The 13,969-nt window shown below is 37.9% G+C and overlaps 1 protein-coding gene across 1 annotated transcript; it reads left to right on the top strand.

Annotated features, from left to right (window-relative positions):
* Positions 1 to 5,642: 5,642 nt before the first annotated feature.
* Positions 5,643 to 8,254, top strand: LOC148863926 (putative peroxygenase 4). Its single transcript, XM_088974603.1, has 6 exons — positions 5,643 to 5,907; positions 6,005 to 6,115; positions 6,211 to 6,296; positions 7,297 to 7,391; positions 7,683 to 7,808; positions 7,895 to 8,254. The coding sequence occupies exons 1-6, from the start codon at positions 5,853 to 5,855 to the stop codon at positions 8,082 to 8,084; spliced, it is 663 nt and encodes a 220-aa protein (XP_088830729.1). The 5' UTR covers positions 5,643 to 5,852; the 3' UTR covers positions 8,085 to 8,254.
* Positions 8,255 to 13,969: the final 5,715 nt, after the last annotated feature.

Here is a 13,969-nt window from a genome sequence, read left to right as displayed (position 1 = left end):
CATGTAAAAGTTCAACAGTTAAAAACCGTTGGATTGTTAGGAATTTTTAAGTGAGAATGAATATAAAAGTACATCGATTACCGATATAAAAGTTAGCCAAAAACTATGATTACATCAATTTCCGGTGTAACTTTTACATGGAAAACAAACAGCTGCAAAAGAAGATCAGATAAAAAATTTTACACAAGTCCACTTTTACATAAAAAACAAACGAGTATAAATACAAACAGACGATTGAATTTTACAACAATTCACATTTACACCTCAATCAAATGCAGCCTGAGCACCACATGCACCAAACAGTGAAAAAACTTCTTAGCATTGGAGGAAAGATCAAATCCAATTGATGTTTTTTATATAATCTGAGAAAAACGTTTTATTAACAAATGGCTTAACCAGACAATTTTAAGCTCCATTGTAGAAACACCTGTTGAATGCTAAACTGGTGCAGGTGCCTATTCAATTTGGATTCCATGTTTTGTTGGATTCAATGGGCCTAAAATAATTGGGCATGTTGTCGTGAATGAATTCACATGAACGCCCGACAGTATATCTCAACCATGTCCCAATAACAAATACGGTAGATATTCCCAATGCACGCTGAGATATATACGTAGGATGCTGATGGGGCACTGATGCAATATCGTCGTGAATTTCACTTGGTAACATGGGCATGCCACATAGATGATTTTGATTGGCCCTTGGATTGAAATGAACAAGACTAAAAAATTTGTGGTGGATTAATGGTCATTGTAAATGAAAAATTATACCACAATTACCACAACCTTAAATGGGCTGGGAGGAACCAAAGCGTGTTTATTCTCAAACAATCAAACCATAGTCTGACCAAGGTTATATTAGGCATAAAAGTTTTGGATTATATTTTTACTATGATAAAGTTAAATCACCGTAAAGGTGAACCTCAGCTACTCATTTTATGAGGACTAACATCTAAGTGGGCAACTTACCAAATCCTCAATGACTCAACCCAATTGAGTGAAGAAATTGAATTGAAAAACATAATTAATTAAATCGAACTATGAACACTCTCACATGGAGGTTCCTTTTAAATCTACCTCTGTGGGGCGTTTGTGAGGCGCCTCTGTGGGAAGCATATATGAATTCCTTCCTGGAGAAGGTAGGAATTTCAATTCCGAGAGAGAGAGCAAACTCAGCAGGAATGGACAGTTTTATCCAAACGTATAGAATAATGTTTCTGTCCAAACAGCGTGCCTTTTACCGAATGGAACTCGTGGGAACACGTATCGTGGCAATCCTTTCTCTTTTGGTTTAGTTTGGAAGGAGTAAGTATAAATATATACAGTACAAATATATACAAAATAATATAAAAAATAAGATTTTATACTCTACAAATTTATATTTGTACTCTTTTTTGGAAAAATCTATGCTGCCCAATTTTTCTTTTCTTTTCTTCCATGTTTCGCCGCACACATACATTCTCGTTTAAGAGTCCATAGTTGTCAGCAGTGGGTCGCAACTTGCAATGAGTAGGTTGGGTTGGAATGAGAGTTGTGACCTTGAGTGCGGGATGAGTATTCATCATTTCACCCCACCCATTGATGATTCAGAACCCACAGGGGTGTAAACAGGTCGGATTTAGGTTAAACTGAATCGGTCAGTTATCGGAATGACTGGTCTGACTCAATAGATTCGATTATGATCATTTTGGCACCAGATCAGGATGATAGATTATGAACCAAAACTGACCCATCGGTACCAAATCCTAGAACCACAACCGGCCCAAGCGGTCTGGATTCATTGGGTTGGATCCCAACCCATTGACAGCCCTACTAGTGACCCATATTGATAGATTGTTAATGGGTCACAACAACCAACCCTCATGCTCACAGACTCTCATCCATATTGACTTCTCTAAAATTATGTAATTCACCTTTAAAAAGTTTGGGTTTTAGGTAAAAAATTGGAAATTACAGAAAATACATAAAATTATTTTTTTTCAAAAAATATTCAGAAAATTATAATCGTATAAAATATGGTAAATGGTAAATTTTTCAAAAAGTTATATATTTCTACTATAAAATAAAAATTACAAAAAAATACTTGACATAATAAAAATTAAAAAGATTATATATTTCAACTAAAAACCGAATATCCTATTTAATAAAAATAAATATTTCCAGAAAAACAAACCACTCTAAATTTAGTATGAAAAAATTTTATTAACAAATCAAATGAACCAAGAAGGTGACCAGAAATTTTTGGGGACTCACTAGACATGAGGCTCCGAGGCATTAGCTACTTGTATAGAATGGATTTGAGTTTCCAACAATCCTCACTCCAATCCTCACTCCCTTCGGTCCTTCGTTGTCTACTTCAGCCAGTTCTTGAAATCTGCCATTATTACCACTAATATATTTGAATTGGCCGACTATAGACCAGAGAGAGAGAGAAGCGCATAGGTGGAGGTAAAGAAGTGGAGCAGAGAGCTGAAAAAGATGAAAAGCTATGAATTCTAGTTTCAAATCCTAACCCTGAGTCATGATAAGTGACCAGTGATGACCCAATTAGGGTGTCAACGGTATTTGAAAATTTTATTTTGAAATCGAGATTTGATAATTTGAATATTTAATCGGAATTTGGATATGGCCTAATTTGATTCAATAAATATTAAAATTCGACCAATTATTTAATTCTTATATATAATATATAAAATATTTAAATGTTCTATATAACTTATATATAATAATTAAATTATATAAATATTTTATATAAATAAAACATTTATTTTATATATTTATTAATTATTTAAAATAATTAATTATCCAAATTCGAATCAAATCAAATATTTGAATATTTAATCAAATTTGAATTTGAATACTAATTTTTATTGTTTGTTGAATTAAATTCGAATTCGGATATGCCTTGATCAATTCAAATTTGATCCGTTTACACCCTTTAGGCCAAATGGGTACCCTTAAACCATCCCACCCTCTCCCTTTTCCCCTAACCATAATGTATGGCTCAACCCATATTGACCCTCTATTCAAATGTGTGGATATGAGTGGGTGTCAAATGGGTTTGGGTTGAAATTACTAGCCTTAAATCAAACCAATTGTGTTAGTTTTGCTTTTATGGATTATCCTGATTAATAATTGAGTCAGCACCAATTTCTGTCCTTTCAAATTGATTGCATAGTATATTAATCATCATCATCCAAACCTTATCCCAACAATATGGGGTCAGCTACACTAATATTGTTTGTCCAATTCATTCTATTTAATGCCATATCTATTGTTAAACTATTGATACTTAAATAATTTTTATCACTAATGTTTAAAGAGCCTGACTAGAAAAATTGTGAACTAGTCCATTGGCTGGTTTGGTCATTTGTAAAACTGGGGGTTTAAAAAACTAGCAGATACATATGAACAGAGAATCAATGAACCAATCTTAGTTTCTAAAAATTGACTTTCTTTTCATTTTTTTGAACTTATATACAAACTTCGAGAAGCCATAACTTTTCACTCGGTTTTCTAATTGGAGTGGCCTTTTTATTTTTTTTTCAATTATGGGTAACTTTTTAAGATCTATGGGTTCTAAAAAAATGCCTTTTCGGTAACTTTTCGGACCAGATTAGCCAAATGGGCTAAAAAACTATGAATTTGCCCACTTTTGATAATACTCTAAAAACTTTGGGTGAAAAAAATTGGCCAAAACCAACCAACCAAATAAAAATATGTATGTTATATGAAAAATATAATTATATATTTTGACCTAGCTAGTTAAACTAGTGAATCATGACCCAAAGAGAAAATGGTTCTACCATTGGTCTAGTTCTAATTGCTTATTACTTTTACCGGTGTCCTTTTCCAACCCATTCAATTTATAACTCACCACTTTTTAGTGGAGTTGTTGTTGATCTCTATGCACATGATCAAACCATCTTAATCTATTTTTTTCTCATTTCAACACCTATTGGAACAACTTTTAAGTTAGTGTAAATGACTTTATTTTTTATTTTATCATTTTTAACTTTATTCCTGCCAGTCGTGCGTATCGGTTCGATACACCACCGTATTGGCGTGTCTTGCATAGTATCGGTCGATACGCGTCGATACCAAAGTGTATCGACCATCGTTTTGATTAATGGCACGGCGTCTCACAATAAAAGAAGCAGGAGTGGCATGACTCGAACCTACGCCGGTCAATGCACACCTAATGCCCAAGCACACTTTAACCACAAAGTCATTTGTTATTTCATGTTGGTAAATGTAATAAAATAACTTTTATTAAACTTAATGTTTACATGCAAACAAAAACCAACATACATTTATTTTCAAAAGCTTCAACTATAAATTAAAAAGAACAATATTCAAAATCAGTATTTTATAAATAAATAGAATAAATAATTTATAAAATATTTATAATAGAATAATTATTTTAATACTTAAATTTTATAAATTTGCATATGGTGTATATCTTAATTTTTTATAAATTATTAATTAATATTTTAATTTGCATTAAATAACAATGTATTTATTATTTACAAAAATAAAAGTATTGTTTACAAAGTATTTGAAAATATAATATAAATTGAATCAATCAAATCCATTAATCTACATTTTATATAAAAAATAATTTTTAACTTCAAAATTTTATAAAAATAAAATATTAATAATAGAATGATTATTTTAGTAATTAAAATTTATGAATTTTCATAAGATATGCATTTTCAAAATTTTAATAGATTTGATATGTTTTAAGTTAAGATTATATATTTTTATAAATTATTAATTGATATTTTAATTTTAATTTTATAATAATATATTTATTGTTTACAAAAATATAAATATTATTTATCAAAAATTTAACAATTAATTTTTTAGTTGATTTTTTGTTAATGTTGAAAAATAAAAATAGAAAAAATGATATAATAATTCAAATATAATATTTGCATGTGCTTTATGCCTTACACTTTAATATATAATAAAATAATATTAGCTTTTTGTATATATTAATTTGTAAAAATCTATATAATGTTTTTTCTTAGACTCTTGATTGATGCATTATTTATAAAATTGTAATATCTACATGTCCTGCTATATTAATTATAATATATTTATTCATATGTGTATATGTTTAAATATACAATTCCTATCTATTTATATATTATTTATAGTTGTCTTGACATTACACTTAATGCTATTAATATATTTATGGAATTTGTGTGTATTTTCTTAGCATTTCCATATTTTCTCTTTTGAATCCATGTGTTTCTCAAATATAACCATATCCAAATTATCCGATACGATACCCAATATCGATATGTTATTTCAAATTGCCTACTTAATTGTTGAATGGAACTTGCTTACGGGCTTTATTTCCATGAAAAAAAAAAAAAAGCATGACCACCCCTACTAAAAAATCCTGGCTTGGTCACACTCATTTTCTCGATATGTTATTTCAAATTGATGATATATATTATATAATTTATTATATTTATTTCATTTTATTAAGTTATATTATCAAAAAATTTCATGTTGTTATTATCATAAATAATTATACCTTGTCAAGTATAATCGGGTTTAATCATGTCGGACCCGATTATCCCAATGGTTCTGGGTCTATTTTATAGGTTATATAATCGAGTAATAATCAGTACGTATTCCGACCCGAAAAGCACGTGTGCTACAGAGAGGCTAACAACAAACCTTGGATTATTAATTCCATCTACAGGACAGGGATTGTTCTCTCTCTCTCTCCATTCCCCCCTTTAAGGCTTTAAATGCCATCTCTTAGGCCTTAGCCCACTCCCGAATCCCTATCATCTCTCTCTCAACACTAAAGAAGAATTCATCATTTCATCTCAAATGGCTAACTCTTCTATTGACTCCAAAACTCTCTCCAGCAACGATAAGAGCGACTGTACGTTCTTTTGTAATTTTTTTTCTTGAATCTTCTTCTTCTTCTTCTGTTTTTTCCAACGTTAATCGTTTATTATTAACACTGGAAACCCTTGCAGCTCTTAATTGTGAAGAACTCATTAATGGCTATCTCAGCCCTCTCCAGAAACACGCTGCTTTCTTCGACAGAAATCAAGATGGCCTCGTTTATCCATGGGAGACCTTCCAAGGTTTTTCTCTTCTTTGTCTCCGATTTTAGTTCTTACGGTAAGAAATAATATTCTCGTATTTGATCTCATCCTTCGTTTCTGTTAATTCGTTTCAGGATTTCGTGCCATCGGCAGTGGCATCCCCTTGTCCACCATTGCTGCTATCTTCATCAATTGCTTTCTCAGTTCCCAAACTCGCCCGGTCTCTCTCTAGTCTCTCTCTCTCTCTCTCATGTGTTTTCCTGTGTCTGTATTTTGCTTAATTGCGCATAGTGGATTATGGCGTAGCAAATAGAGATGCAAAACTACATGGGCCACGTAGATCCGTTTATTTCTCATCCAATACCATTGATTTTTGTTTTTTTTTTTATTTTTTAATAAATATCCTTGACAAGATTTGTAAATCTACTCATCGAATTCGAATGGACAAGATTTGTAAATTCATTATTTCATTTGGTGTCATTTTTGGGTTACGGTGTGGCAGAAACTAGAAAGCCCGGATAGGGAACCTGCTTAATTGACTAATCTGATAGGGTCATCGGTTCGAACTTCAGAGTTTGTGGGCCAAGATAGTGCTGGTAGGGATTGGGTAAGTGGATAATCAGGTACTATTTGCAACTCTATCGGTCCTTTGGTTCGAACACTGTTCTAACAGTTTTTATAGCTTTGCATTGGGGCTGTTAGAATGGGTTTTGCACCGATTGAATTCGGTTTCCTTCAATATTGCAACCCATCAACACACACCATTGAATAGGAATAGTCCCACCCAGAAAATTAACCAGATCAAAGAGTAGATGAGTAAAGATTAAACATAAGGGCCCAAATAATTATATGCATGTCAGTCTAAGGTACTGTTTGGTAACATCCAAATTGGGTAGATTACTACTGAATAAAGCCGTAAGTTGGGTAGATTACTACAAGCTTATTTATTGCTTTGTCTTTTTGGTGAAGGTTATGGATTACTAATGCGGGTATATTATTATTATACTTTTGATAAGCTTATTGTTTTCTCTTTTAGGCTGTGTTTTAGTTTGAAGGAAAAGGTAGGGAAAGGAAGTGTAAAGACTTGTTATGGGATTCTTCATTTTAATCCAAATTTCTTTTTATTATAAAAAAGAATATTGGATATTAATAATAATTAATATAAAGTGAGGGTTATCAAATTTATCCTAAATATGCATTTTTGGCCTTCAATGGTGCAGGGAAAGCTTCCATCTCTTCTGTTCCCTATTGAAATAAAGAACATAAAGAGAGCCAAGCATGGGAATGATACTGGTGTTTACGATACCGAAGGAAGGTAAATTGGTCATATTCCTTGTTTTGTTTGAAGGCTGATACAGGCCTTGAGTTTGGGGATAGTGAAAATTGTGATTATTTGTTCAGAAAAAATTTTGTACTTCAGTATTGAGTATGTAATATTAAATGCAGGTCTTGAATAGAAAGTATTTTTGTATCAACCTACAAATTTGGAATTCATTCTTTTCAATTAATGTATATATTTAAAGGAAAATCCATGGTGGCAGTATATATAACCTCTGGTTTTTTTATAAAGTTCTCTTTTCCTTGATGTGGATTTCAACTCTTTTAGGTTTGTGCCAGAAAAGTTTGAAGAGATTTTTAGCAAGCATGCCCATGTCAATCCAAACGCTTTAACATCGAAGGAAGTGTCAGAAATGCTGAAGGCCAACCGGGTTCCTCAAGACTTCAGAGGATGGTTAGTTTTTTGTTTCAACAAAAAATTGTTTAATCTTTGCAAGCTTCTATCATCTAACTAGTTGAAACTGGTAAAATTGTTTGTAGGATTGGAGCCTGGACAGAGTGGAAGGTATTGTACTACTTGTGTAAAGATAAAGATGGCTTCTTGCATAAAGATACCATTAGAGGTGTTTATGATGGAACCCTATTTGAACAAATGGAGGAGGAGCATAGATCATCTAGGAAAATAAGTAAAAGCCATAAAAAGAGTCATAATAATTACCATGTCTTTTAATTTATCTTGAACTATCTTTGACTCTGCTTATTATATATATATGTATGTGTGTATGTGTGTGCGTGTGTGTATTGGAATAAACAGTTGTACGTAATGAAATGATTTTACCTTGGTGTAGCCCATCATGTATAAAAGAGAGGCAAATTAGTAAAATTGCCCATTCATCATCATCTTCCACGCCTTTTTCTAACTATATGGGGTCAACTATATGAATACTGTTTTGTTATTCCATTATACTTAATGTCATATCCATTGTTAAATTACAATGTTTAAATATTTTTTACTGTTGAGATTGTTGGGTTGAGACACAATACTGTATTTTTTATGATAACAAATTCATTGTATCAAATTAACTTAGAATTAAATCTTGTAATCCAAATTACTCATTATCTACGTCAAGACCGTTTGTAAGAGAAATGAAAGGATCAATCCTCTCAAAGCTCCGGATAAGGCTAATTCTTAACGAAGAAGATAATCCAAGTGAAAAGGTCGAAGTGTTAAAACAGGAATTTTATGTAATCAAAGTGGGGCAAGAGTTATTAGCTTCCGGGTTACTTTAAATGCGACTGTAATTAGACATAGAGTGGCTCAAAACTCAAATCGAAAGGCACCCAGGAAGGCTATAGCAGAACTAAGGACATACCCTAGAACCCAATAGACATCCCACATATAGGGGTGCTACTTCATGTCTTCCTGGTCAACTAGCCATTTGAAATAAATTACATGTGCATTTAATGTTTCTTACATGTTTTGAAAAAAAAAAGTGAGAGCATTTGATGCATTTGATTGAGTGTAATAACTACTTTGTTGACTAAGCTGCAAAAATATAAAGAGAACTTGAATTGTTAGATTAAAAAGGGGAAAAATAAGAGAAAGAGTGTTTTTTGAGCAAGAAATATTTGAATAAAAAAAGGGTTGAGAAGAAAAGAACACTGAATAACTTGAAGCTCTTGATCTTTGCTTTGAATAGTTTGAATTGTGACAGGCATATTCTGTCCTAGAAGGGATTATCTCTTGGTTTCCATTGTCAAATACTTGAGAGATTTGTGATTGTAAAGCAAGAACAGGCCAGGTTTGTCCTTATGAGGATACTGTGCAAGGTTCAAATGGCACGGTGAAGCCTATTCATTGTTGTAAAGGTTTTTTTCGTGTAAATTGTAAAGGTTTTCTTAACACCCATGAAATCTAACTGAATAATGGATTGAAAAATCTTAATTGGGAACAAGACATAGACTTGAGAAGGGCCAAATTTGAATAAATCTTGGAGTCTCCGACTTCTTTTTTATCTCTCACTTTTACATGAGCAATCGATTGTTAATTTATTAAAACAATCGTAAGTGATCTTTGCATTGAAGTTACTTGATTAAATATTCATGAAACGGACCGGGTTGCAATCTTAGTAACAATTTTTATTTTGACCCATTTCCTTTTTGATCTATCCCTAACCCTTCTAGTTCCTTCAAATTGCAACAGATAAATTCTTATGAATGATGTCAAATTGTCAATGGCATTCCATACATGTGAATAAACCCCTTCTATTTTTTCTCATTTTATTACCTATTGGAGTTATTATGAAGTTGTTCCGAATGACTTCTGATGGTGCGCAATCCGGCCGGTCCTAACTGTCAACGACCTTGTCTCTGACTGGAGTAACGGGGAGCCTGAAATGGAGAAGATGGGGGAACTCCGGGGGAACCCGGTGAGATTGCTCTGAAACTCAAGTTAGTATTCTCTCAAAGGCAAGATAAAACCAGATGGCGCAAAGTTTGCATACCTTGTTGTTGGGGGTAGGGGCCTTTTATAACCACTTCGCACACTCACTCCGAGGCTTTTGTCAAGTCAGGTATGATTACTTTAGTGTTTCTGCCAGTTCGGGTGCCACCCCTTCTGCTGGGACAGAACCGCCACTGCTCCTTGTCGGAGCCGTCTTTGTAACTGGAGATGGCGGTGGCAGGTGGCAGTGGCAGGTGGTCGTTTGAAGTGCGGCTGTCAAGCGTCAGATCCCAAGTTAGTCAGGTGCGCCGCCCCTGGATACGAACTTCCTCGGTGTCAAGCATGGTAGGGTTGTTCAGTTTGGCATCCTGGAGGTGAAGTGCTGGAGTGGTGAGCGAGGTGAAGTCTTGAGTTCGGAGGTGTGTCTTGAACTTCCATAGGGCAGGCCAGTTCAGAGGTGTGTCCCGAACTGCCATAAGGCAGGCCAGTTCGAAGAGGAGTGTCCCGAATTGCCATAGGGCAGGCCAGTTCAGGTTACTGTCCTTTGAGTTTGGCTCGGGGCCTAAGGGAGAGTTCGGGCTCCTAGTAGGGAGTTCGGACTGCTAGTAGGAAGTTCGGACCGCTGGTTCCTCCCTTTGGTGCTCTCGCCTTAGGCGTGCTGTTGTGCCGAGCCGTTTCCTTTGCCACATGTTGCTTAATTATGAGGTCGGGCCAAATCTCCTTCATCAATTGCCCCCACTCCTCGTGCTAAGGGTCCTGCCCTGGCGCAGGGAGTTTCGCGAGGTGGTAGGTGGATTTGTCCCACACTTCGAATCTTGATAGTGCGAGGTGCATTGTTAGGGTTCTTTGGTTTTCTCGAGCGCCCAAAGGGCGAGAGACGCGCCTACCAGCTTACAAATGCTGACATACGTGGTTGTGTGCGCTTATTTCAAATTTCAAAAAAGCGCGCCGCTGGGAGACGTGACAGCGGGTCTTTTCGATTTTGAAAAAATGCGTTGCTGCCGTTTGAAAGGTGAGGAGACGTGCGTTGGTCGTTCTATCAATTTCAGAAGGACGTGTGCGGCATTTTGTCAGTTTTGGAAAGACGTGCATCGACGTTTCGTCAATTTCAGAAAGACGTGCACCAATCACGTCTCAGTCTTAGGGGACGTGCGGTCAGCGCAAATGCGGGCCATCAAATTGGCTCTGATCTACACTGTTGGTTCTCGGTTACTATGGGTATAAATAGTAGGGGACCCCAATCGCTTTGTCACTTCTGCGTTTTGCTTCTTGAGCTCGCGTCCAAGTTTCAGCTCGCGTCCAGGTCTTTTAGCTCACGTCCAGGCTTTTTAGCTCGCCTTCAAGGTTTTTTGCTTGTTCCAGTTTCCAGAGTTTGTTCAAACCTTTTTTTGGGTGAGTACTTTCCTGGAATCCACTTTTTCTCCTTGATGTCTAGCTTGGATAGCTCAGACGGTTCTTCTAGTGGGTCTGATGCAAGTTCTACGAACCAAGTTGCATCCCCTGGTGGCCTTAGCGAACCTGAGGTAGAACTTGAGGACGAGTTCGAACCCGTAGGCCAAGCCACTTCGGGCAGTTTGGCGTCTAGCTCTCATCGAGGTCGGATGCTAGATAGGTTTGGTCCTTCGACCATGACGCCCAAAGGGCTCCAATCCCTTATTACCTCTTACAATTTGCCTGGGGAGTACGTCTATTTCATTCCTTTAGGTAGCTTTCCTTGGGAACACGGTCCTGATGAGATCGTGATATTTCAGGAGCAGCTCGCTGTGGGGCTTTCTTGTCGAGGTCATAAACCACTTAGGCATTACTATCGGTCAATTTCACCTGAACTCTATTCGTAACTTGGTGGGGACAATCTCCCTTTTTTGCAAACAGGGCTTTCCTTTAGACTTGGAGATATTCTCCTCTATTTTAATGCTCAAGAAACAAGCGGGTCCTCTTCCCGGGAGTAAGCAAGCGTATTACCTGTCTCCTCGCCCGGGTTTTAAGCTCTTGCATGAACTTCCCAACAAGGTCCCAGCATGGAAGTGGGACTACTTCGGGGTGTGAAGTGCACAAGGGTGGCCTTTTCAGACCGGGTGGGAGATGGCCGCCCCTGACTCCGTTGTCACTCTTGATAAAGAGATGGCGAAGGGCCTCCGGCAATGGGCACGGCTAGGGCTAAAATGCCATCAGTACCTGACGAAGGCCAAGCTCATTGCGACTGGACTGAGTTCGGGTAGGTTCCTTGCTTAGAGGTTTTGTTTCGCTTTGTTCTTTCTTTTTTTCTGATGCCAAACTCTTTTTTTCAGGTGTGATGGACTCAGAGAGAACTCGCGGTGGGCACCTGTTCCAAGGTATGAAGAGGAGGAAGCGGGTCGCCAAGCAAACTCGTGCCGAGTTGCCCTAGGATGCAGAGCCTCATGTACCAGACTACACGTCAGAGGATCCGCCCAGGGAGCCCGAGGTGGCTCCTTCAATGCAAGAAGCGGCAAGGGCCCCTTATGCTGAGACTACTCACACGGGTGCCCCCGCCTACTCTAGTGCTCCCGCTTACTCTGGGTCCGCTCATACGCGAGCTGGGCCCGTAGGCTCGGGAGCTCAAGGGGAATTTAGGAGTGTGCTGTCGCCAAACTATGCTCTTCAGAAGAGTAGGGAGGCCACCTTCTCCGAGGAGATCGCAGCGTGGATCGATCTTCCCTTGAACCAGATCGCGTGTCGTGCCGCTACTCATGCTATGGTGGTGAGTCAAATTTCTTGTCGGGCTTCTTTGTTTTTATCCCTCTTGCTGTCATTCTCTTAATCACTTGTTCCTTTTGGTAGGTGAACTCTTCTATTCATGCCTTAGTGGCCCAGGTGGAGAGGAGCTCAAGGCAGGCGTGAGCTACCGAAGAGGCTTTCCGTGCCACCGAGGTGACTACCCGAACTACTGAGGCGGCTGGTCATGCTGCTGAGGAGGCTGCTCGCGCTGCCATGGCTAGGCAAGCGAGGTCTCAGAGGGATGCCGAGGCCATGGGGTTGGTTGTGAAGCATATGGCGGACCTGAGGCTGGACCTACAGCATCAGGTCGAATACCTTCAGGATGACATAAGGGAGAAAATGCAGATCTTTTCCCAAGGCATCCTAAGAAGAAGGTTGTTGATGAATACATCGCCTTGCCACGCTTTGATGACCTGATGGTGGACTCATACAGGAGGGGATTTAAACTAAGACAGTGGATGATCCGGAACACGTACCCCGAGCTCGATATCAGTGCCATATCCACTTCGCGCATAACTCAGGAGATGACCAACGCTGCCGATATCCTTTTGATAATGAAGAAGTAACTCCGGGCTTGTGAAAATGCAATTTTTTTCATCATATGTACTCTTCCTCATCTTGTAATGGAATGGACTTTTCGTTTGATTAAGTGTTGGTTGTTCTCTCCCGAACTGACCGTATTTTCCGAATTGACCATATGCCCAATTTGTTTCTTGCTCGGGTTACTGCACTCATGCGACTTGTTTCGATGTTTAATACTTCGCTTCGCCAATCTCTTTGCCTATGCTGAGGCTCCTTCGTTAGCTCGGCATCCTGGCTTTTAGGCTTTGGTAGCGATTTCGTCCACTTCGCTTGGTGGTCTATAGGTAGTATCGCCTTAAGTTGACGATGTTCCACGCTCGGGGTACTTGTTTTCCTTCTAAGGTTTCAAGCTCGTATGCCCCTCCGAGCACTCTCTTTACTCTGTAGGGCCCTTCCCAATTTGGTCCAAGTTTGCCCACACCGGGTTCGGGCACCACAATCTTATAGAGAACCAGGTCGCCGACTCGGAAGCTTCACTTCTTTGCTCTGGCGTTGTAGTACCGAGCTAATTGTTGTTGGTAGGCCGCTGTCCGGATGTGCGTGAGGTCTCTTACCTTGTCCAGTAGGTCGAGGTTGGTACGTAACTCGTCTTCGTTCGTTTGATCGTCATATGCTTCTAGTCACAGTGTAGGTATTTCGATTTCTGTTGGGTTTACCGCTTGAGTGTCGTAGGTGAGGTTAAAGTGGGTCTCTCCCGTGGTGGTTTTTTCGGTAGTTCGGTGAGCCCATAGAACACTTGGTAGCTCGTCCGCCCACAACGCTATAGCTCGGTCTAGTTGTGCTTTTAGTCCGCGGAGTATGGCTTTGTTCATTACTTTTCTCTGACCATTTTCCTACGGGTGTGCGACCGATGT

Source organism: Nelumbo lutea, chromosome 3 (assembly GCF_056320005.1).
Source record: "Nelumbo lutea isolate HS-2025 chromosome 3, American lotus-T2T, whole genome shotgun sequence".
Taxonomy (NCBI): domain Eukaryota; kingdom Viridiplantae; phylum Streptophyta; class Magnoliopsida; order Proteales; family Nelumbonaceae; genus Nelumbo; species Nelumbo lutea.
This window is presented reverse-complemented; position numbering and strand designations above follow the sequence as displayed.